This window comes from Dendrobates tinctorius, unplaced genomic scaffold, assembly GCF_039654945.1.
Source record: "Dendrobates tinctorius isolate UK_male_01 unplaced genomic scaffold, ASM3965494v1 ptg000180l, whole genome shotgun sequence".
NCBI lineage: Eukaryota > Metazoa > Chordata > Amphibia > Anura > Dendrobatidae > Dendrobates > Dendrobates tinctorius.
This window is the reverse complement of record NW_027361847.1, coordinates 814,994-841,242: the sequence shown is the minus strand read 5'-3', so window position 1 is coordinate 841,242 and position 26,249 is coordinate 814,994. Positions and strand designations below refer to the sequence as shown.

The 26,249-nt window shown below is 47.2% G+C and overlaps 1 protein-coding gene across 2 annotated transcripts in view; it reads right to left on the bottom strand.

Moving 5' to 3' along the window:
- Positions 1-26,249, bottom strand: part of LOC141054903 (oocyte zinc finger protein XlCOF8.4-like) — a 206,272-nt gene that overhangs the window by 4,267 nt on the left and 175,756 nt on the right. Inside the window, exons 1-4 of one of the 2 annotated variants that reach the window (XM_073551801.1) lie at positions 24,472-24,573; positions 23,752-23,899; positions 23,254-23,433; positions 22,310-22,433 (exon numbers count right to left, since the gene is read on the bottom strand). In XM_073551801.1, coding sequence (XP_073407902.1) covers positions 22,310-22,433; positions 23,254-23,433; positions 23,752-23,829 — 382 coding nt within the window. In that variant the 5' untranslated portion in view covers positions 23,830-23,899; positions 24,472-24,573. Of the gene's footprint in view, positions 1-22,309; positions 22,434-23,253; positions 23,434-23,751; positions 23,900-24,471; positions 24,574-26,249 lie in introns of those variants that run through there. The other variant, XM_073551802.1, reaches the window with a different exon arrangement.

Below are 26,249 nucleotides of genomic sequence, written 5' to 3'. Positions count from 1 at the left end.
GAAGCCAGGCATGACCTTTTCTGAAGTAGGGAGTGAGGCGCGCACGCGTGAGCAGGATGTGATATGCTCGGTGGGAAAGGTGCGGAGCGGGGAGGCAACTAGCACTGAAGACAAAGTCCCCCGATGGGTGGAAGACCTGAGGATGAAGATCAGTCAGTTCCGAGAAGAAATGGCGACTTCCAGGAGAACCCAGGCAGAGGGGCCCGGGCCACGGATGTGGGGAAGAGGAGCTATTCTCCGAAGAGAAGCTGCAGCTAACCCGAGAAGACGTCCCCTCACATGCTACACTTCTGGAGAGCCAGGTCATCTCACCCGGTGGTGTCCCGGGACACTGCCTGGAGTGTGAAGAGCAGAGGAGGAGTGAAAACAGTCCCACCAGCCTTGTTTCCATGTGCCCCTTGGTCTGGGCCGAAATCAACGGGAGAGCTGTGCGATGCCTGGTAGACACCGGTTCACAAGTGACCACCATGCCCGAAAAATTTTTTCGTAGACACTTCACAGAGGCGCTGCGGCCTGAGTGGGGCCCAGTCATTAAACTTACGGCAGCCAATCACCTGCCCATCCCGGTCATAGAGGTAGTGAGGCTGAACATAGAAGTCTGTGGAAAAGATGTGGGGAGAAAAGGAGTAGTATTGGTAGATGGAGACGCTCGGGATCATACTGTAACCCTGGGCATGAACGTGCTTAAAGACCTCGGAAGCCTACTACTCAACGAGACCCCAGATCAATTCTTACGACAGTGGAGTGACCAGATCCCACAGAAGGTCTTTCAACAACTGATTCGGGCAGCACGGGTTCGGGAAATATGCAGCAGCGGAAAAGAACTCGGCAAAGTCATAGTCCTTGCGTCTGTGAACCGAGTGCTACCCCATGGACAGACCGTGCTTCCCCTGCCGGTGCGAGCAGGAGTCCCACTAGAAGGAGCGGAGGTGGAGCTGGAGCCTAGCCCAGCCGACCAATTGCCGTCAGGGATACTAGTCGCACGGACCCTGTCCACTGTGCGAAACGGCACCGTCCTCGTGCGCTGTGTGAACTTAGGAGAGACTGATGTGACCTTGGCTCCCAGAGCAGAATTGGCCCACATTCTATTTTTACCGGATGAGCTGGTGCCCTCCGAAACAGTGCAGCTGACTGCTAAAGCAGAAGATCCTTGGTTTGTGTCGGTAAAGGCAAAGGTCACCCCGGCCCAGGCTGTTACAAGAAGGCCGACGGATACTTGAGCAAATGCGGACTGAACTCTCAGAAATGCCCCCTCATCAGGTTCCCCAGGTGGAGGCCTTGCTGGGGAAGTACCAGGAGGTGTTCGCAAAGGATGAAGATGATTTGGGGCGCACGATGGCCATCACCCATGAGATACCCACTGGGGACGTGGCACCGATACTGGAGAGGTATCGCCAGATACCCCCACAAATTTATCAGGAGGTCAATTGGATGCTGGCACAGATGCTGAGGAAGGGAATGATCCATGAGAGCCAAAGCCCGTGGGCTTCCCCCATCGTTTTGGTGCGGAAAAAAGATGGAACTCTACGTTTCTGTGTGGATTACCGCCAGCTCAACGCTTGCACAGTGCGAGATTCGTATCCACTACCACGGATAGAAGAGTCCCTGTCAGCACTGGGAAATGCCCGGTATTTTTCCACACTGGATCTAGCCAGCGGGTACTGGCAAGTACCCATGTCTGAACAAGACCGAGCCAAGACAGCCTTCATCCTTCCGATGGGACTATTTGAGTTTGACCGCGTGCCCTTCGGGCTAGCCAACGCTCTGGGAACATCTCAGGGGCTTATGGAGCGGTGTCTGGGAGACCTGAACTTCGAAGCCACCCTGATTTACCTTGATGACATAATCATCTTTGCTCCCACCGTTGAAGAACATCTCCGGAGACTGGAGCAAGTTCTGAGTCGGCTACAAAAATATGGCTTGAAGGTGAAACCCCAGAAGTGCCACCTCTTCCGAACACAAATTGATTATCTAGGGCATGTGGTCTCTGCCGAGGGAGTGAAGCCCTCACAGGAGAAGATCGCTGTGGTGCAGGAATGGCCAACCCCAAAAACCGTGAAGGATGTACAAGCATTCCTGGGACTAACAGGATACTTCCGCCGCTTTGTGAAGGATTTCACCAGCATCGCAAACCCTCTCCTGGAATTGCTGAAAGGAGTACCCTCATGTGCGAAGAACAGGAACATACACTGGGGAGAGCAACAGGAGAAAGCATTCCAGGCCCTGACTGAGGCCCCGGTGTTGGCCTAAGCTGGCTTCATGCAGCCGTTCATCTTGCACACTGACGGAAGTCTACAAGGACTCGGGGCAGTACTTTCACAGATGCAGGATGGAAAGGAGCGTGTCATCGCATACGCCAGACGCTCCTTACATAACTCAGAAAGAAATCCGGATAATTACAGCTCATTCAAGCTGGAGTTGTTGGTGCTGGTGTGGGCAATGACTGAGAAGTTTGCAGAGTATTTGGCCGGCTCGGAAGTCCACGTGCGCATGGATAACAATCCGTTGGCTCACCTCGAAACAGCTAAGCTGGGGGCCTTAGATCAACTCTGGGTAGCACGAATGGCAAAATTCTGGTACAGGATCTCCTACAGGAGAGGAGTGGAGAATACTCAAGCTGATGCACTTTCCCGAGTAGATTACCGCCCGCCAGCGCCCAGTCGGGATGAAGAGTTGGAGGCTATAGAGGTTCCAGAGTTTGGGGGGACTGCCAGGACGTGGCAGCGACGCGGGAGACAGTTCAAGAAAGTACACCTGAGAATTTGTTGGAACAATCCCGAGATGAGTGGGTTCGACTACAACAGGAAGATCGAGAGATAGCTCAGCTGAGACGGTGGCTCGTAGCCGAACAGGTGCCCGGCCAGAGTGAGAGGGCAGCCATGTCCCCTGAGATGTTACAAATGTTGCGCCAGTGGGAGCGACTACAGTTACGGGGTGGCATCTTGTACAGGAAAGTGTACCTACAATCTGAACTAAGTCTTGTTTGGCAAACGATCATCCCCTCGTCCCTGGTAGAACAGGTGGCTAAGGAAGCACACAAGGGAGCTGCAACGGTTGTTCTACCATCTCCACATGAGGACCGTCGTGGAGAAAGTATCTCAGCAGTGCCGAAATTGTGAACTAGTTAAGCCGCCGGAACAGCGAGCCCCTATAGCCTATAGAAACGGTGAGGTCCTCCGCACCCATAGAGTTACTGGCCATAGACTTTGACGATTGGCCCAGCACACCAGGGCTACAAACATTGCCTTGTGATGACCGGCCATTATTCCAAATTTGCTGTAGTCACACCTACTCGGGACCAGACTGCTGAATCTGCGGCCTACTCTATCTGTAAGCATTTCATTCAAGTGTATGGGTGTCCCAAGCGAATACATTCGGATCAAAATCGATAAGTCACGCACCACTCCTTACCATCCACAGGGGAACTGAGCTTGTGAGAGATTCAACCGCACCCTGATCCAGATGCTGAGGATACTTGAAGATCTGAGTCCGTCCCCGAATTGGTGTGGGCATACAATAACCGTAAACACAGTACCGCAGGATTCACGCCTTATTCAATGTTCTTCGGCTGACCCGGGAAGGGACTGACTGAATTGGCGTTAGAGCCCGAGGAGGACTACCCGCGGACGGGGGTGTACTCCTGGGTTTGAGAACATTGTCGCCGGCTACGGACCAGTCAACGGTTGGTGCAGAACCGGCTCCGTGGGTTGGAACACTCGCAGGTCCTTCCCCAGAAGGGGACAGCCCTACGACCAGGGGACCGAGTCTTAGTCAGGGAGAAGCGCCCTAACAGCAATTTAGAGTGTCGGTGGGAGAAGAGCCCGTATAAGGTGAAACGACGGCTCAGTAAACGGGGACGGACCCGTTTACGAAGTTCAACCTGAAACAGGTGTAGAACTCCCCACTCGTACATTACATCGGAATATGTTGCGTCCCTGTTTGTCTCGAGATCCTCCAGTGGTGCCATCTGCCCTGACGCCCCCCGGTGGCTGAACCGGTGCTCATTGCTGAGGACGACGAAGAGGGAGACTCCCTACTCCCTCAGGGAAACCCGGAAACAGGGCTGGTGCCTGAAACGATGGGAGTAACCGAGGAGACTCCAACTTCCATTCTCCCGGTGGCTGACCCCACAACCTCCACTGATCTGAGACGTTCTGAACGATCAACGGCAGGTGTGCCCCCCAGATGCTGCAACCAGGACGAATTCTTCTGGCAGCAAATTGTACGAGGTCTGGACGATTGTCAACAAGAACTCCAGAAACTCTCGCCCATTGAATGGCGAGCTCAGAGAGGGTGAATGTAAGGGGGTGAAGCACCAAAGGAGCCGAGGGGAAGTTGCCTTCCTGGCTCCGTGCCCGGAACCATTGAGCAGGGCGTTAGGTTCCCCAGGGGATGCTTTAGGAGACTGCTCTGTGTTCAGGAACAGGAAGACGTCAGTACTGAGAGCGGGAGATCTGCACGCACTTCCAGCAGAGCAACGCAGAGAGGTGAAGCAGGAGGATGCTGACGCAGGGGCAGAGAGGAGACGGGTGCAGTGGCTGGAGACTGAGAGACCACATGGGCAAAGGGCAGTGAGTACTTGAAGCCTGGCACCGCACTGCCAGGGAGGCTGCTGACCTCCCTTCTTGAGACCCTGCCCCACAGACAGACCGTGTCCCTCGACAAGACGCCCCCCCAGCAGAGAGACTGGAGCATATGCTGAGACGCTCCTCTGTGACTAAAGGGAGTGCAGTAACAAGACGCTGACCTGCAAGGAGACTGTGGGAGGCAGAGTCCCTGACCCCGGTGGGAGAACACCACTGTCATAGCAGAGACAAGGACCTTGAGCGCAGGATAGCGGCATTCTCATACCTCTTGGGCTTTCACGTAAACCCCGTGAGGAACGGCGGCTGCCGGCGCCACCAAAACGTCACGATCCCACCACTGGCAACAGTAGGTCAGCGGACGGAGGGATGCGACGCACTGCCGGCACACAGCTATCACAGGCACAGTGGGGGCTTATCATAGTTATCCCACCACTGGCACCATGTGACAAAAATACAGCAAGCTAATCTTGCTCTAACAATTTATCGCAGGGGGGTATTTTGGTTACCCCAACACTGCTAATAACCTTGCAAGAACTGCTGAGATTTATGTATATCCCACTTTCTCAGTTCCACTTTGGAGCTCTCCGGCGCCCCTCTTACCCTCAGGTCAGTCAGGGAACTGCACCTAGGATAATTAGTCGCCGGACGGGCTGCTTGTTGTGCACGGGCTGCCAGACTACTACAGTACGGGAATTATCAATGCTGTGGCCTCAACCACTCATTCAGCATGTGAGACCCGTCTGTACTGCCAGCTAGCCTAGTCAGCCGCGCACACCACGCTGCCACCAGCCACGCTTTACTTAATCAAAGATTTAATTAAGAGGGTCCGTGACAAACCCTAAATTAGTAGCGATTATCTAAAAAAGGCGCATAGTTCGTTTCTTAGAGCATGGAGGCAGACTAAATATTATGTCACTTATTCCCCAAAAAAGTCAGGCAGTGGTTACAAATATAAAAAGTTGTTACAAGGTTGAGACACTACATATGTACAAATACAAAACAAAGTGGATGAAAGAACAGAAAGTAACACTTCCAGTTGCTCATGATTCTTTAGGCAAGCCATGTGAGGCAAGAAGGCGGAGCCACACGTCTCCACTCATCTGGGGTTCTTGTCAGCATCAAGATTCCAGCTACAACTGACTGGAATTTGCTAGGGATACCTATAGACTAGGGTCTGTGACCTCACGAAATGGGCGGTCTGGGGAGGTCCAACCCCCTTTCTCAGTTACAACTTAACTAAAAAAGTTATGATAACCATATCTTACTGGGTGAAGCTCGTATGAACTCACCAAGGGTATCAGGTTTCCCAGTGTAACGAACCCAACAAGAAAACATCAATAATGCATTTGGGAGCAATCCATATCTCAATTTCTAGAAGTCCAAGAATCGTGAAACTTAGGGGTTTAGACCGCTGGCTTCATTGCCTACACAGTGATATGTTTATTATATCTCTGCTGTGTATGGTTTCAGCGATATGACTTGTTTTAATACTTCCCATAGCTGCATTCAAGCCCCTGGCTTTAAACAAAGGAACATCTGTTCCACTTAGCTGCTGTAGGGAGGGGGGGATGGAGGGACTTCGAGAGGAAATGTACGGTTTCAGGTTACCAGCAAGCACAGAGCTGAAAAGGAGGGGGGATGCTGCTGTGTGACCAGGGCTGTGGAGTCGGTAAGCCAAACCTGCGACTCCGACTCCTCAATTTCCCTTACACCGACTCCGACTCCAACTCCACTACTCCGACTCCCACACATATTGCTTATATTTAAGTGAAAAATTTATTGTAGTACAATGTGAACCTCAGACATTTAATCATTTTTATGATCCAATAATCAAGATATTTAGATAGAACAGAATATATATTGGTGTACTACCCGGTTTTCATTCTTTTTGGTACAGATACGATATGGATAGACAGATATGGATAAATGGATATATAGATAGAGCAGATTTCTAATCTGCTTTTGCTATTGAAAACATTATCTATGAGCTCAAAAACCTTTCAGGTGATGCGGTTTTTTAAAAAGATGATCTGCTTTTGCAGCTGAAAAACGTATCCTCAAAAAACACAGGAAAAACGCTGTGTGTGAATGTAGCCTTAGATCAGGAATAGAACAGCCATTTATAGGACATTTCATAACTTTCCCAAACTCCTATGAAAAAATATTCAGCACATCCTGCATTGAATTACTGTACCCAATGTATTATATATTTTAGGAGTCGGAGTCGGTCCATTTTATACCGACTCCAACTCCGACTCCACCAAAATGAGCACCGACTCCGACTCCACAGCCCTGTGTGTGACAAGGCGATTTTCTGGAAAGAATTGAGGATTCTAGAATGTTCTACCTTACAGACATTTTACCTTACACCCCCATACTACAGCTGGACTATTTCAAGGACCCCAGAGACAGAGGACATCAAGCACCGCTATTGCCTCGGTGCCAACATTGAACCAGAAGTGATCCCTCCAATCAAGATCCCTGAGGACTGACAAGTTTTGCCTTACTAGAGAATAACTGTTTTTCTACTGTTTGAACCCCTTATATTTCCCCTGCTTTCGATTTAACTTTATTTCAATATTTTCTCTGGTATACTGTATGTTTTAGGCTGGCACTTGCGTTTTTTTGCGCTGCATTTTAGTGCTAAAAAACGCATGCGCTTTTTCCCCCCTATATTTTGCATGGGATGCGCTTATGTGCGCATACACATGCGTACTCGCATGCGTTTTTTTGTGGTGTGCGCTCAGGCGCACAAAATGCATCCTGTTGCATTTTTTGGGCGTCTGACTTGCCTCAAAAAACGCATGTGCGCGCAATGCGTTTTTTTTTACAGCAAGATACCCATTGTAAGTCTATGGGTGCGCATTGGCATGCTCATGTATGCGTTTTTTTGCGCATGCGTTTTTTTGTTGACCATTGGTTAGACAATGGAAATTAGGGGTTTGGGTTAGTTAAGGGGGTCAGGGTTAGGGGTAGTATGGTTTGGTTAAGGTTTAGGGTTAGTTAGGGTTTAGGGTTAGGAGGGTTTGGTTAAGGGTTAGGGTTAGTATGGTTTGGTTAAGGGTTAGGGTTAGTATGGTTTGGTTAAGGGTTAGGGTTAGTAAAGTCATGGTTTGGGTTAGTGTTAATCCTAACCCTATCTTGATTTTTTTGGCGAGTCCAACTAATGTTGGAAAAAAACGCAAACGCGGTAAAAACGCACTAAAAACGCATAAAAACGCTGCGTTTTTTTCATGCATGCGCATAAAAATGCTTGAAAAAAATGCAGCATTTGTGTTTTTTTTGCGGGAAAAACGCGCTGCAAAAAAAAGCAAGTGTGAAAGTAGCCTTACCAGTATCTTCCCCTGTAAACAAACCTCCCCTTTTACTGTTGGTCTGCCTGTTCCGTGGTGACATATATCTCTCCTGCACGTTATTACACATATATACAGATTGAAGACTAAGTGGTCATAAACAAAAAAAAGACACAGGAAATGTTGTAGCAGCAACTCAACTATATTAGGGAAGTAAGATGTCAATTCAACAAAGCGCAGATTTCCTGCAAAGGTCACAGGTCTCACTATTTATAAATCTGTATTTGGTGCCAATCCAACCAGATCAAAAAGACGTATAAGATGGTAAACAAACCATTTTTTTTCCAAGGGTAAACCCATTTATATTGAGTGTCAATCTAGTCATGCAAAAAAACTGGTTCTTTAAGAAACAAACAAGCTGGCTAATGTATGAAAGTTGATATAGGACCAAATGGTTAAAAAGGAGGCACAAAGGATGCTGTGAAAGCATCAAAACCCTATTGAATGGAAATCAATCAGCAAGACACAGGCTTCCAACGGAAATCAAAAATATCTGTAACCATACGAAATTTGTATTTGATGCCAATCCAACAAGGTTATAGATCATAGGAGGATGAGGAATGAATAAGACTGGATAGTATAATACATCATAATATCCTCCAACATAATCCAACCCTAAAGAGATCCCAATTTGTATCAGATGCCAATCTATCCCCACTAGTCCCAACCCATTCCCATAACCCCAAAGGGGTGAACAAGAGTGAATACAGTCATACAGCCCCTGTATATATAAATACTAGATGGTGGCCCGATTCTATCGCATCGGGTATTCTAGAGTCTCTGATAAAATAAAAAATAGTGATATACTCACCTCCCGACGGCCCCCGGACTCGTTCTCTCACCACGCTCCCGGCATCTTCCGGTCCCAATAATGCTTTGCGTGAAACACCGCTGATGACGTCGCGCTCTCGCGAGAGTGACGTCATCTTCAGCCCTTCTTGCTAAGCATTACTGGAACTGGAAGATGCCGGGCGCGTGGTGAGAGGAGAAAGAGTCCGGGGGCCTCTAGAATATCCGATGCGATAGAATCAGGCCACCATCTAGTGTATTATACTCCTGTTACACCTGGAGCTGCTGTCACTGTTCTGCTGTTACCTAATGTATTGTACTCCAGTTACAGGCAGAGCTGCAGTCACTGTTCTACTGTTACCTAACGTATTGTACTCCAGTTACAGCCAGAGCTGCAGTCACTGTTCTGCTGTTACCTAATGTATTGTACTCCAGTTACAGGCAGAGCTGCAGTCACTGTTCTACTGTTACCTAACGTATTGTACTCCAGTTACAGGCAGAGCTGCAGTCACTGTTCTACTGTTACCTAATGTATTGTACTCCAGTTACAGCCAGAGCTGCAGTCACTGTTCTGCTGTTACCTAATGTATTGTACTCCAGTTACTCCCAGAGCTGCAGTCACTGTTCTGCTTTTACCTAATGTATTGTAGTCCAGTTACACCCAGAGCTGCAGTCACTATTGTGCTCTTACCTAATGTATTATACTCCTGTTACAGCCAGAGCTGCAATCACTGTTCAGATCTTACCAAATGTATTGTACTCAAGTTACACCCAGAACTGCAGTCACTGTTCGGCTGTTACCTAATGTACTGTACTCCAGTTACACCCAGAGCTGCAATCACTGTTCAGATCTTACCTAATGTATTTTACTCCAGTTACACCCTGAGCTGCAGTCACTTTTATGCTCTTACCTAATGTATTGTACGCAAGTTACACCCAGAGCTGCAGTCACTGTTCTGCTGTTACCTAATGTATTGTACTCCAGTTACACCCAGAGCTGCAGTCACTGTTCTGCTCTTACCTAATGTATTGTATATGTACAGGACTGTGCCTGTGTAATGAGCGATGCAGCAGTGATGCCTTTAACAGCTGTAATGTGCCTGTACAATAAGCGATGCGGCCGTGTTGCCGCGACGACTAAGCAACTGTTGCTGATTGGTCGCGGCAGTTAGGCCATGACCAGTCAGCGACGCAGGATTTCGGTTACAGACAGACATGATGAGACAATTATATATATAGATCATAATCTTCCATAGTTGTTTATAGAAACCGGTGAAGAGCAGTTCTTCATTTAAGCCAAGTGGAGCAAGACTCCGCAAATCGTAGATCCATTTGGATTCGCTTCTTAGCAGTTTATGGGTAATGTTTCCTCCTCTGATGTTAGAGTTAATCAACTCCAAACCCATGACTTTCAATCCTTTAGGGCTACTTCCATGTATGTCCAAAAACTGGGCAGCTACACATGAAATTGGTTTATTTTTCTATCGATCCTTTTTGGCAGTAGAGATGTTGGACAAATGTTGTTGAGTTCGTCATCTTAACTCCTGAGTACATCACTATTGCTATTTATTTACTTACGTCAGGGTATTTAATCATTATGTTTCTGTCTGTTTTTTTTCTGTTCAGTGGCCAGTGTGAACGTGCGCTTACACGCTGCATGCACACCAGTCTAGATCCCAGTTTATACCTTTGGATTTTTTTTACATGCCATAATATTAGCACAATGATGGGTAAAGTGAATAACACTTATAAACTGCTGACGATGGCACAAGTCAGGGGTGGTTTGACGGGTTTACCATGACAGAGAAGAGCCAGAAGACCACAACGGCTGATTTCTCCTATTCCTGCACTGATTAGAAGCACTTCACCTTCATATTAAATAGTGTCAGTCTCTTTTAGCAGTGCAGGGGTTAATCTGCTCTGTTGAGAGCTCCTGGAGCATTTAGGCTCTCAGCTGTGCACTTTTAGCCACTCCCATCTCCTATATAATCAGGGTCCTGGCAAGCATTCATTGTCAGAGTTGTTTATGCTGCATTGCAGGAGGTTGTTGGTGGTTGATATTGGAGTAGGCGTTTGGTGGAGTTATCTGTCACTGTTGCTAGGTTTTCAGTGTGTGATAATTCTCTTTCTTCTTCTACTTTGGTTTTTTCCCATCCTCCACTCCCCGATGCATTCCTCCGCTTGTGTGAGTATATTTGTTTGTCTGGTATTTTCCGTTACACTTGTTGGTATTACCTGGTTACTCTTTTATTGTATTATGGTACACTACCCTCACGCAGGAAAGAGGGGAAAAGAGTACAGACTGAGGGCTGATTCAGGATCAAAGGCAAGGTATGTGGCCCTGGCATCTTCACCATCAGAAGTAATCCAGAGAACAGGGTGAGCTAGGGCACCCCTATGGTTAAGGACAGGAAAGGAGCCAGTGGTCCCGGGACACCCAAGAACAGAGTCGTGACAGGTAGCATAGATTAGAAAGCAAATAGACAGTTCTTAAAGGAACCAGTTATTTACCCCTTGTCACGATCCCACCGCTGACACCGGTATGTCAGGGACGGAGGGATGCGACGCACTGCCGACACACGGCTATCACAGGCACAGGGGGTCTTATCTTAGTTATCCAACCTCTGGCACTACGTGATAAAAAAAAATATCGCAGGGGGGTTATTTTGGTTGTCCCACCACTGCCCACAATACTTCACGAAACTTTTCAGTTCCACATTGGAACTTGCAGTTCTCCGGCGCCCCTCTTATGCCACTCTTGGTATAAAAATGCAAGCAGTTATTTTTTGTTTGATGGCTTGTGACTATCCATCTTCCTCTTCATTACATTCTAGAGGTTTTCACTGGGGTTCAGGTCTGGAGATTGGGCTGGGCATGACAGGGATTTGATGTGGTGGTCCTTCATCCATACATTGATTGACCTAGCTGTGTGGCATGGCGCAATGTCCTCAGAGTTGGGGAACATTGCCTGAGCAGAAGGCATCATCTGTTTTTCCAGGATAACCTTGTATGCGGCTTCATAAGTCGTTCGCAAAGATTAACCTGCCCAATTATAGCCTTGCTGAAGCATCCCCAGATCATCACCGATCCTCCACCAAATTTCACAGTGGATGCAAGACACTGTGGCATGTACGCCTCTCCAGGTCTCCGTCTACCCATTAGACGACCAGGTGTTGGGCAAAGCTGAAAACTAGACTCATCAGAGATTACCTCACTCCAGTCCTCTATGGTCCAATCCTTATGGTCTTTGGCAAACTTCAGCCTGGCTCTCCTTTGCTTCTCATTGATGAAAGGCTTTTTTCTAGCTTTACATGACTTGAGCCCTGTCTCTAGGAGCCTGTTACGAACTGTTCTTGCCGTGCACTTCACCCCAGCTGCCATTTGCCATTCCTTTTGTAGGTCACTTGATGTCATCCTGCGGTTGCTGAGTGACATTCGAATAAGATGATGGTCATCCCCGTCAGTGGAGAGTCATTTTCACCCTCTGCCGGTCTGTAGCTTTGTTGTCCCAAATATCTGCTGCTTGACCTTGTTGTAATGGACTGCGGTCTTAGAAATTTTAAGGATGGTGGCAACATGACGCTCACTGTATCCCTCTGCTAGTAAAGCCAGAACTGAGCCCTTCTTTTCCTCACTCAAGACTTTTCTTTTCAACTCCTTTGGCATGGTTACAAGTTATTTTTTCATTCCTATTACTTTTGGGATATTACTAGCACTTGTTTTGCCATCCAGCTTGTCCTATTGCAAGAGGATTGTGAACACCACAGCAGGGTTTTTTTATACTTTCCTTCATTAAATAAGATTTGGTTCAGGTGATCAACTAATGAGAAGCACATTAAGTAGAATGAGGTGCACTCTGGTTGGAATTCAACTGACACTGCAATGATGGCTGCCAGACATGGAGAGAAGCTGATTCTTATACAACTGTGCAGTGGGCTCTTAATTTTTGCCAGAGCTGTATTTATTAGAACATAACTTTAGAACAAAAAAACTTTTGCATATTTACAATTTATTATACACTATGCAGTAAGTGGGAAAAAAAGTTTTCAACAAAAACGTACTAAATAACATGTGTGCAGTCTATGAATTTGTTAAGAGAAATAGAATTGCCTCCATCAGATCCTCCTTCGTAGATGACCTCACATCTGACCTAATAATTTTAAGGCCAGAGAACAACCTCTCTACACTAACTTGGGTTGGAGGCAAAGCAGTAACCACATGGGCAACATCTCTAACAATTTCAGGGTATAAAGGAATTCCCTCGTCGTGTACAGTCAGTTTTGATGAACGATTGAACTCTTCTACTTCTTTGAGAGCAAGTGAAACATTTTGCTGAAATATGGTCCATCTGTTTTCTATGCGAGTGGAATATTTTTCCTTGCGGCAACGCTTTGCCTGCTCCATGTCGTCTAAATACTTGTCAAAATCAAACTCCTCATCTGATGAGGATGAAGAAACGGCAGCAGCAGCGCCGGCAGGACCCAAGTCCTGTTGCTCTTGGCCGTCCTGTAGGCCACTCATCCTAACTGCTACCTCAGTCAGAGCTTCTTTTCCTTTAGTAAGCCGTTGATCATCCAGCAATATATGATGACTCTGGTCCATCGCACAGCACTCGGACCACTGTTAATCTATGGGGCAGCTCCCATGACCTTTTTTTTTTCTTGCCCGTATTCTATGAGCAAGAGAAATCGTAGCATGCTGTGATTGGCATCGAGACTCGGCCGAGTCTCGGCTCACTTGCACCCAAATAAGTTTATCCGAGTGCTGTGCGATATACGCTGACCCCGGCAAAGAAGGAGATGGAGAAATTAGTTTCTCTGCCTCCTCCGCAGCTGTGCTCCGATTCTCTTTGTGTGAGAGGCTTGGAGCACAGTAGCATGACACTCGGCTCCTGCTCGCATCGGATACCATACGCTAGTGTAACCCCGGCCTATATATGAGACACATCTCTTAGAACCGCTAATTCTAGGTTTATGTATCAGGGACTAAATTACATTGTTGTGTCCTCACCACCGGTACCGAGGCCCCAGCACATTGTGGTCCCAAGAATGAAGTGATAACACTGGTCAACAGCATTTTTGGTGCCAAAGATATTTCATCGAATTTAGGGTATTTTTGGGGTGCTGATTCTGAATATGTCATCAGTTTTGCCAGATTGGCTCAAGTTTTTGAGATTTTTGGTATCTTATTTATAGCACTTGTTGGTAAATGCGACGCATCATCTCATTAATTTCTTTGGATTAGTACTTGAACTGAGCAGTTCTCAATATAGTTTTGTGTTAATTAGTGTTCTAAAAGTTTGTTCATAGCTTGATTTTTGCACTAACTTTATGTTGTTGTCTGTTTTCCAGTGAAAAGCATGAACTCATCATGAAGAAGTTGTCTTAACGATCCAGACTCATTCTGTTACATTTGTGGTGAATATACACTGCCAAAACATAGAAGAAACATAACAGACTTCGTAAAAAAAGTGTATTTTGCCTATTTTGGGGTTATGCTTGGGGACCAAGACAAGTTTTGGGCACCACACATAGTGTGCAAAGCATGTATCGAATTATTACGAAAATGGAGCAAAGGACAAAGAAAAAGCTTCAAATTTGGTGTTCCAATGGTGTGGAGAGAGCCAAAAAATCATCATGATGACTGTTATTTATGGTAAACACAGGTACAGGCACATCTTCACAATGAGGGACAGGCCTTCTTGCAGATTCCATGTTACTCCCATTTTCGTTTCTTATGCTTATTGAATCCTTGCACTTGCACTGCACAGAAATAACAGTCATCATGATGATTTTTTGGCTCTCTCCACACCATTGGAACACCAAATTTGAAGCTTTTTCTTTGTCCTTTGCTCCATTTTCGTAATAATTCGATACATGCTTTGCACACTATGTGTGGTGCCCAAAACTTGTCTTGGTCCCCAAGCATAACCCCAAAATAGGCAAAATACACTTTTTTTACGAAGTCTGTTATGTTTCTTCTATGTTTTGGCAGTGTGTATTCACCACAAATGTAACAGAATGAGTCTGGATCGTTAAGACAACTTCTTCATGATGAGTTCATGCTTTTCACTGGAAAACAGACAACAACATAAAGTTAGTGCAAAAATCAAGCTATGAACAAACTTTTAGAACACTAATTAACACAAAACTATATTGAGAACTGCTCAGTTCAAGTACTAATCCAAAGAAATTAATGAGATGATGCGTCGCATTTACCAACAAGTGCTATAAATAAGATACCAAAAATCTCAAAAACTTGAGCCAATCTGGCAAAACTGATGACATATTCAGAATCAGCACCCCAAAAATACCCCAAATTCATTAAAATATTTTGGACACCAGAAAAAAAATTTTTTTTCGTTGACCTGTGTAATCAGTGACGCCAAAGCCTAATGCTCTCTGCTCTGCACCTGGAGGATGAGGACCCCGAGGAGAGGGACAGAGAAGACCCTCGTCAGTCAGATGGAGGAGCCGCACTAAGAAGCACAACTTCTCCAAGTTTCCCTCCACCATGGATGGAACCACAGAGGATCTGGAGAAAGCTCCACATTTCTATCCAGCGGTTTCTTCTCTCCTAATTCACGTTATGGAGATTGGGGGAAGGACGGTTACCATTTACCAGTGATTGTTATCTGAGAGCTCATTAGGTCACCATGAGGACACGGCCTCCCTCCTGGACAGGATCCTCTGGGATCACTCTAAGGCTATGTTCACACTGGGCGTTTTTGCTGCGTATTTTTTCTGCTTTAAAACCTGATCTCTTGGCAGGAAAGCAGCTGCAGAAAAAAAGCAGATATTCCTTGCATTTGCGCTGCTTGTTTGATGTGGGGGTTTGTTTTTTGGCATGCGAGATTTGTCTCTTGTGCATGCTGATGAATTTTTTATACTAAACTTTTATTTCAAAGAATGAGGTTTTAGCACAAAAAACACTACAAAAAAACGATACTTGCGCTTTTGGTGCGTTTTGCAGCGTTTTTTCACCACCCATTCAAGTCAATGGGTGAAAAACGCTGAGAAAATGCTGAAAAAGTGACCTGCCCTATGTCCAAGAAGCCATGCAAAGCCCAAAATACTGATGAGAAAAACAACAAGCTGTGTGCATGAGATTACTGAAATCTCACAGAAATAGCTGGTACTGTAAAACGAGGCTGAAAATTAGTATAAAAAAGCAGCAAAAACGCCCAGTGTGAACAGAGCCCAAGAGGAGAGAACCTGCCGTCCTCCTATTAACCCCTTCACGACCCATGACGCCTACGTAGGCGTCATGAAAAGCCGTGCCCAAACGACCCATGACGCCCCCGTAGGCGTCATGCTATAAATAGCCCCCCTGCGGGTCGGGTGACCGGGGTTAATGAAAGGTCACCCGACCGCACACAAAGGACCCTTTATGCTTCACCACAGGGGGGGTGGCTTAGCCCCCACGTGGCTACGATCGCTCTGATTGGCTGTTGAAAGTGAAACAGCCAATCAGAGCGATAGTAATATTTCATCAATGAAATTTGATGAAATATTACAATCCAGCCATGGCCGATGCTGCAGTAGCATCGGACATGGCTGGAGACACTAATTTAACACCCCCCACACCGGCTGGAAGGGGCGATCGGCCCCCACCATGGACTGACAGCAGCGATGGGCTGCTGCTGTCACGATCTGCCCCCCCCTCCCCTTCCTTCCGCTCCCCCCCCCCCCCCGACATCCGATCCCCCCCCTCACCCTCCCCGGTACTTGTCATGTCCCGCTCCGGCTCCCGGTGTCCCGCCGTCCCTCCTACATGGGCGCCATCTTTGAAAATGGCGGGCGCATGCGCAGTACGATTGCAATATTTCACCAATTAAATTTGGTGAAATATTACAATACATCCATGGCCGATGCTGCAATAGCATCGGCCATGGCTAGAGACGGCAATCAGATACCCCACCCACCGACTGATGGCGCCGATCGGCTGCCGCCAACGACTGACGGCAGCGATCGGCAGCCACAGTCATCATCAGGTCCCCTCCCCATTCCCTCCGCTCCCCCAGCCATCTGATCCCCCCCCACCGTCCCCGGTACCTCCTGGCCGTCCCGGTGTCCTGCGTCATAGGCGCCGTCATCTTGGAAAATGTCGGGCGCATGCGCAGTGCCCCGGCTGCAGATTCATTCATTTATTTTGATCACTGTGAGAAACTCTCACAGTGATCAAAATAAAAAAAAGTAAATAAAACCCCCCTTTATCACCCCCATAGGTAGGGACATATAATAAAATAAAGAAAATATTTTTATTTTTCCATTAGGGTTAGGGCTGGCATTAGGGTTAGGGCTAGAATTAGGGTTGGGATTAGGGTTGGAATTAGGGTTAAGATTAGGGTTAGGGGTGTGTTGGGGTTAGGGTTGTGGTTAGAGTTATTATTAGGGTTGGGATTAGGGGTGTGTTGGGTTTAGAGTTGGAGTTAGAATTGAGGGGTTTCCACTGTTTAGGCACATCACAGGGTCTCCGAACGCCACATGGCGCCACCATTTATTCCAGCCAATTTTGCGTTTTAAAAGTCAAACAGTGCTCCCTCCATTCCGAGCCCCGAAATGTGCCCAAACAGTGGTTTACCCCCACATATGGGGTATCAGCATACTCAGGAAAAATTGCACAACTTTTGGGGTCTAATTTCCCCTGTTACCCTTGGGAAAATAAAAAATTGGGGGCTAAAATAATTATTTTTGTGAAAAAAATATTTTTTTATTTTCTCTGCTCTGCGTTATAATCTTCTGTGAAGATCCGTTGCGGATCCGTTTTTTCCCCCATTGACTTTCATTATTGGCGGAACTTGACGGATTGCCGTCCGTTGCATCCGTTTTTGTGAGGATTCGCCAAAATTTTGGTGTCCGTCAACATCCTCAAAGATTTCCAAACGGAGCTTGCAACGTTTTTTTGGGCGGCGGATCCTCCAGACACTAATTCAACCCGAAATTATGTCTGGGTGCCGTCTCTCTCTCTCTCCCGGCCAGCGGTTCCTTTTAATTTCCTCATTCTGCGGATCCGTCAAAAAACGGATCCTGTGGCATCCGATCACATCAGTTAGGAACGGATCCGCTTTTTGGCGGATTTTTACTGACACAAAAAACTGAAGTGTGAAAGAGGCCTAAAAGAAAATTTTTGTGAAAAAAAAGTACTTTTTTTTTTTAAAGGATCAATTTGTGAAGCACCTGGGGGTTCAAAGTACTCACTATGCATCTAGATAAGTTCCCTGGAGGGTCTAGTTTCCAAAATGGGGTCACTTGTGGGGGAGCTCCAATGTTTAGGCACACAGGGGCTCTCCAAACGCAACATGGCAACCGCTAAATATTCCAGCATATTTTCCATTCAAAAAGTCAAATGGCGCTCCTTCCCTTCTGAGCCCTGCCGTGCACCCAAACAGTGGTTTATGACCACATATGAGGTATCGGTGTACTCAGAAGAAATTCCCCAACAAATTTTAGGATCAACCAAGAAAAAGTGTGCGCTTGGATAAAATCAAATATGGGTGGTATCAGAAGGGGGTGATGAATAAGGATAAAACTGATTAGGACGTTGTGAATCTGACTAATAGCAGAGGTTTTTTTTTGTTTTTTGAGTAATAACAGTAATAGTTAAAGGGCCTCAAAAGGTCCCCAAAAGACTATACTGTTAATGCCTCAAGGCTAGTTAGTACAAGACAATCCCCTCTCGAGGGTTCTGCATGAAAGTCACAATACAAATGCAAATAAGGAGTGACTGTAAGGCCCACGGTGCGTGTTAAAACGCTCACTAAAAACCGGACTCCTTCCCAGAAATCGCGCGGTTTTTTCCGCGCGATTTCACAGCGATTTTGCCGCAATTTTCGCGTGCGATATTCAAGCACTTTCCAAGCGATTTGTAGCATCGCTTGGAAAGTGATTGACAGGTTGGTCACACTCGTCAAACATAGTGTTTGACAACTGTGACCAGGTTTTTACTATTGAGGCCGCCTATGCCGCATCAATAGTAAAAGATAGAATGTTAAAATGCTAAAAAAAATAAAAAAATTGGGGTATATTTACCTTCCGGCGTCCCGCGCTGCATTCCCGGGCCTCAGCGTTCCCAGTAATGCCTTGCGAGACCTGTGATGACGTAGTCTCACGTTGCTATAGCGATCTCGCAAGACCGCTAGAGTCACGCGAGACTACGTCATTACAGGGCCTTGCCGCAAGGCATTACTGGGAACGCTAGGCCGGGAATGCAGCGCGGGACGCCGGAAGGTAAATATACCCCGATTTTTTATTTTTTATTCTTTTTTTACAGGGGTATGGTACCCAGGGCTTGGAGGACAGTCTCCTCTCCTCCACACCGTGGGTACCAACCGCACATGAGACGCTTAACTTCCCGCATGGTGGGCATAGCCACATGCGGGAAGTAAGCGATTCTCATGCATTCCTATGGGTGCGGAATCGCAGCAATTCTTTGCGATTCCGCACAAAAGAATGAGCATGCTGCGATTTTTTCCGCGATGCGATTCCGGCTCAGAAAAAAGCGCAGCATTAGCACAGCATGTGCGGAATGCCATAGGAATGCATGGGGGGCGTTCTGTACACAATTTTTAAGCGTTTTCGCGCTTAAAAATCGCTACGTGGGCACACAGCCTAATAGTACCAAAAGAAGAAGCCGGGAGCATGAGAGACCGCTGATGCCTGCTTCAAGGCTGGAAGCATTTTGACAAGTGGCTGCTACCGGCCGGAGCAGCCCTTGGGATTTCTTTTACAATCACTTTTGCTTATTTTTTTTTTTTTTTGCTTCTCTGTTCTTTTATCCTAATTGCTGGAGCAGAAAACTTCACCCTTTACCTCCACTGCACATCACGGCAAGGACTTCATATCTACAAAGGTACCGCTCTCCTATTTCACTCTACATTATTGCAGGCACTATGTTTTTAACTGTTCATGGCCTGCCGCCCCATTGACTCCTACACCCGCTGGAGTGCCAGGTGGTACTTTTATCTGTATCTTATACTGTGGTAACGACTTATTTTTTTTTTTTCTTTTACTTTAGTTTTGTGTGTTTAGCCTCCCATAGGCTGTAGCTTTATATTAATATTTCTGCAGACGCTGTAGTGTGAACTGTTACATTTATTTACACTGCTTTTGGTACTATTACAGTCACTCCTTATTTGCATTTGTATTGTGACTTTCATGCAGAACCCTCCAGAGGGGATTGTCTTGTACTAACTAGCCTTGAGGCATTAACAGTATAGTCTTTTGGGGACATTTTGAGACCCTTTAACTATTACTGTTATTACTCAAAAAAAAAAAAAAACCTCTGCTATTAGTCAGATTCACAATGTCCTAATCAGTTTTATCCTTATTCATCACCCCCTTCTGATACCACCCATATTTGATTTTATCCAAGCGCACACTTTTTCTTGGTTGATTTACTAGCATTTTTTCTGACACTGCTGTGACGGGTGTCTTAGTGCTGCTGCTGGAACTAATCTCTCACATAAGCGCCACTGAATCGCCATTTAAATTTTAGGATCCATTTTATCCTGTTACCCATGTGAAAATGAAAAAAATGATGCTAAAAGAAAGTTTTTGTTGGAAAAATTAAAATGTCCATTTTTTCCTTCCATGTTGCTTTAGTCCCTGTGAAGCACCTGAAGGGTTAATAATCTCCTTGAATGGAGTTTTGAGTAGCTTGAGGGGTGCAGTTTTTAGAATGGTGTAACTTTTTGGTATTTTCTGCCATATAGACCCCTCAAAGTGACTTCAAATGTGAGGTGGTCCCTAAAAAAAATGGTTTTGTAAATTTCGTTGTAAAAATGAGAAATCGCTGGTCAACTTTTAACCCTTATAACTTACTAACAATAAAAAATTTTGTTTCAAAAATTGTGCTGATGTAAAGTAAACATGTGGGAAATGTTATTTATTAACTACTTTGTGTCATATAACTCTCTGGTTTAACAGAATAAAAATTCAAAATTTGAAAATTGCGAAATTTTCAAAATTTTCGCCAAATTTCCATTTTTTTCACAAATAAACGCAAAAATTATCAACCTCAATTTACCACTATCATGAAGCCCAATATGTCACGAAAAAACAATCTCGGAATCGCTAGGATGCGTTACTGAGTTATTACCTCATAAAGGGACACTGGTCAGAATTGCAAAAAATGGCCTGGTCATTAAGGTCAAAATAGGCTGGGTCATGAAGGGGTTAAGAGACGAGTTACTGCGTTTTTATTCTTCTTTAAATAGAGAAAAATCTCAACATTCACCTCGATATAAACACTAAACTAGGCAGCAAGTGCACGTGTACGGCTAACGGTGACAGCGCTCGGGAGGACGGTGTTGTGGGAGCCATTTAAAGGGAACCTGTCGTATAATAATACTAATAGCCTGCAGACATGGGATTAATCTGCAAGTTAATAGTATTTTGAACCTGCCCGGTGTCAGCACTGAGAGCCCCGCTGCCGGGAGGAAATGAACCTTATTCCACCTACAGTGTTCAGCTTCCAGTCATAGATTCAGTCGGCGCAACTACTGTCACCGCTCAGTGTATAGAGAGCGCCGACTGAGAGCCGGCTCCGCATTAGAGCCGGCTGTCAGTCAGTGCCGGGGAGCAGATTCAGCCACTCTTACTGTATACTGAGGGGTCACTGAAGCCGCACCTCTATGGCTGGAAGCCGATCACTGCCGAGGGAATAAAGGTAATTTCCTCCTGGCAGAGGGGCTCTGGGTGCAGGAGCCGGGCAAGATCAAACCATTATTAACCTGCAGGTTAACCCCATGTCTGAAGGTTAATGTTATTTTACATGGCAGGTTCCCTTTATGTGGTTGGGTGCCCTAATGCCCTGCACGGTGATCTGACCTTCTCCTCCACTACGGAGAGTTCTGTGCTTCTACGCCTGCAGAGTGAGTGGTGAATAGACACAGTGCCGGAGAACAGCTGAAAAGCCTCCATGTCAGACTGACGGGTGATCGGCTCCACCACGTTCCATCTTTATGTCAGGACAGCGACTCGTGTCCCGAGGTCTGAGGGACGGTCCGGGGCCGATATTTATCCAGGACTTTGTGCACAGAACGGAGAAAGTGATTTCTCACAAAGAAGAAGAGAGAATGAAGGAGTCCAAGAAAGGTGACACAAGTGTCAGCCAAGAGGGAGGAGCCGGACACCGACCACGACTGATGACCACATTGAGCCTGCACCGATTCTGAGGGACGGACGAGCAACAGCGGATTAGGGGGAAAAAATCATCAGTAAATTAACCCCAACTCTGCCGAGTAATAATCCACGACAGACTTAGGGACCGAAAGAACTCACAGGAGAGAACGGAGAGAAGGACGAGACATCTGCAGACAAAATGTGACCGATGCTCTAAGGAAGGAGAAAGATTCTGAAAGAAGAGAACGAAGACTCAAGACTGATGAAGACGAGACGACAGCGGAGAAACCGCGACTCACAGATCAGAAGAAAATAATCAGGGAAATGAAAGCTGTTGTCAGACGGAGAAAATGTAGAGAAAACCAGAGCAAGTCTGGAGAAAACTCCTCTATTATAGGACTACGCCGGAGAGACGTCATCACATCCACCGGAGCCAACAAGGAGCCTCGCTGCTCACCTCGTGGTGTAAGAGGCCGGCGCTCCTCCATCATCACGGCCTGGTACCGATCCTGGTGTCCTTCTAAATACTCCCACTCCTCCATGGAGAGATAGACAGCGACGTCCTGACACCTTATAGGAACCTGACAACAACGACACTGTCATCACCCAGAATCCTCCAGTGCTGCATAATGTCCCAGCAGTCACCTCACCGCTCATCACCCAGAATCCTCCAGTGCCCTCCTGTATAATGTCCCAGCAGTCACCTCTCCGCTCCTCACCCAGAATCCTCCAGTGCTGTCCTGTATAATGTCCCAGCAGTCACCTCTCCACTCATCACCCAGAATCCTTCAGTGCTCTCCTGTATAATGTCCCAGCAGTCGCCTCTCCGCTCATCACCCAGAATCCTCCAGTGCCGTCCTGTATAATGTCCCAGCAGTCACCTCTCCGCTCATCACCCAGAATCCTCCAGTGCCGTCCTGTATAATGTCCCAGCAGTCACCTCTCCGCTCATCACCCAGAATCCTCCAGTGCCGTCCTGTATAATGTCCCAGCAGTCATCTCTCCGCTCATCACCCAGAATCCTCCAGTGCCGTCCTGTATAATGTCCCAGCAGTCACCTCTCCGCTCATCACCCAGAATCCTCCATCCCCTCCTGTATAATGTCCCAGCAGTCTCCTCTCTGCTCATCACCGAGAATCCTCCAGTGCCGTCCTGTATAATGTCCCAGCAGTCTCCTCTCCTCACCCAGAATCCTCCAGTGCCGTCCTGTATAATGTCCCAGCAGTCACCTCTCCGCTCATCACCCAGAATCCTCCAGTCCCCTCCTGTATAATGTCCCAGCAGTCACCTCTCCTCTCATCACCCAGAATCCTCCAGTGCCGTCCTGTATAATGTCCCAGCAGTCACCTCTCCGTTCATCACCCAGAATCCTCCAGTCCTGTATAATGTCCCAGCAGTCACCTCTCCGCTCAGCAGCTCGATCATCTTGTTGCTGAGCTCCAGGATCTTCTTGTTCCTCTCATGTATCGGGGAGTGCGGGGGAGGCTCTGTGATGGGGCCCGGGCTCCGCCCTCCTGACTCCTGGAGATGGATGATGGGAGTCACACAGCCCCCCGGTGTCTTCCTCACTATTGTGTAATCCTGTGTATGGAGAGAGACACTTAGGGAGAAGAATTCCTTCCCGACTCCAGATCTGACAATCAGTAGAAATCCCGGGATCAATAACCGTCTCCAGTAATCTGGGGCCATAACCGGGAATATTATTACACTCCGGACAGACATCCCGGCCCCTCTACAGCTCTTACAGGGAATCCCCATGACAACTCCTCCGGGCAGAGAGCTCCACAGAATCCCTGCTCTTACAGTAAAGAATCCTTCTCTCCTATTCTGGATTTCCTCTTCCCGGTGTCGGACTCGTCACATCACACAATAAAGCTGATAGAAATGTAGAGGAGTTACCTCTCCGCTCAGCAGGGAGATGATCTCCAGGGCGCAGTGGAATAATCTCCTGGTGGTCTCATCCCTGTCCTCGTCCATCCTCGGGTGTCATTCAGGAGGAGGAGGGATGAGCACTGGATCAGCTGGAGGGATCTCGTCCTGCCGGCGTCTTCATGATGAAGGAGAAGATGGAAATCACAGGGGATGAGAGAACGACAATCACTAAATTCTGCCCAAATATCAACATTTATCAGGAAGAATCTGGAGGAGAAGCCACAAAACTCCACCGCGGCCTCCTCCGCCGATCTGACCGCTCATTATCAGCCTCGTAGGAGGAGGACGGTCACCGTGGTAACTACAGTGCCAGCGGAGGACGGTCACCGTGGTAACTACAGCGCCAGCGGAGGACGGTCACCGTGGTAACTACACCGCCAGCGGAGGACGGTCACCGTGGTAACTACACCGCCAGCGGAGGACGGTCACCGTGGTAACTACACCGCCAGCGGAGGACGGTCACCGTGGTAACTACACCTCCAGCGGGGGACGGTCACCGTGGTAACTCCACCTCCAGCGGGGGCCGTGAGGTGAGGAGGAGACGCTGCACATCCCCCATACAATGCTGCCCGTCCCCAACACTGAGGAGCCGCAGTCACATGGAGCAGGAGCCTCCACAGGAACAGCTCTGATCTCCCCCCACACTCTCCTCTCACAGATTCACCACAAACCCTCCTGTCATCTCACCGGAATGGCGGGAACCGGAAATCTGCTGCTGGCTGACCGCAGAGAACACGAGCTGCGCACACCCGGGACGGAGCGGCTGCACTGAGCGCGGGAGGACCTGTGGTGACGTCACCGTCATGTGACTAGGGGGCGGGGCTCAGGACAGAAGTGGTGAAGGACCTGTGGTGACGTCACCGTCATGTGACCAGGGGGCGGGGCTCAGGAGAGATGTGAAGGACCTGAGGTGACGTCACCGTCATGTGATTAGGGGGCGGGGTCAGGAGAGAAGTGGTGAAGGACATGTGGTGACGTCATTGACATGTGACCTGGGGGCGGGGTCAGGTCGTTACCCTGACTCCGGGGCGCCCCGCGCTGTGTCCTCCATACTGGTTGTACCGGGAACACCTCACACGTGGACTCCGGTTACTGTTTCTGTGGTGTTTGGTGTCTCTGCTTTTATTTGGGGATAGCGCAGACATGAGGACGGATCTTACCGGGATTCTGTATGATATCTGGTCTGTGTGAAGGTTTGTAACTGTAAGCTATCAGCCTGCAGCGTGCGCGGTGCATTAGTCTTCAGCCCCCTGTAGACGCGATCCCGAGGGAGCGCACTGTCAGTACACTGTCTGTGACGGCCTCAGAGGTGTGAGGACATTAACCCCTTCATGACCGGCGCACGCGTTCGTTTTTCGCTCCCCTTCTTCCCAGAGCCATAACTTTTTTATTTTTCCGTCACTATGGCCGTGTGAGGGCTTATTATTTGCGGGACGAGTTGTACTTTTGAACGACACCATTGGTTTTACCATGTTGTGTAACAGAAAAACAGGAAAAAAATTCCAAGTGCAGTGAAATTGCAAAACAGTGCAATCTGCCAGCTGTTTTCTGTTTGGCTTTTTTTTACTAGGTCCATTAAATGCTGACACCGCCCTGCCGTTATGATTCTCCAGGTCGTTACGAGTTCACAGACACCAAACGTGTCCACTATGGTTTTTATCTAAGTGGTGAAAAAAATTCCAAACTTTAAAAAAAAAAAAAAAAAAGAATGGCGCCATTTTCCGAGACCCGCAGCGTCTCCACTTCTCGTGATCTCCGGTTGGGTGAGGGATTATATTCTGCGCGCTGAGCTGACTTTGTTTAATGATATTTTGGTGCAGATACGATCTATTGATCGCCCGCTATTTCCTTTTAATGCAATGTCACAGCGACCAATAAAACACAATTCTGGCGTTTTGCTTTTTTTCTGGCTCCGCCGTTTAGAGATCGGGTTTATCCTTTTTTTATGGATAGATCGGGCGATTTTGAATGCGGTGATGCCAAATATGTGTAGGTGTGATTTTTTTTTTTTTTAATTGTTTTATTTTGCATGGGGTGAAAGGGCGGTGATTTGAACTTTAATTTTTTTTATATTTGTAAAACCTTTTTTTTCACTTTTGCATGCCTCAGTAGTCTCCATGGGAGACTAGAAGCTGCCATAACCCGATCGCCTCTGCTACATACAGGCGATGATCAGATCTCCTGTACAGTGGGGAAGGAAAGTCTTTAGTCAGCCGCCAATTGGGCAAGTTCTCCCCCTTATAAAGATGAGAGCGGCCTGTAATTGGCATCATAGGTCGACCACGACTATGAGAGTCACAATGGGAAAACACATCCAGAAAATCACCTTGTCTGAATTGGGAAGATTTATTTTGCAAATTATGGTGGAAAATAAGTATTTGGTCATTAACAAAAATTCTTCTCAATATTTTGTTAGTTATATATCCTTTGTTGACAATGACAGAGGTCAAACGTTTTCTGTAAGT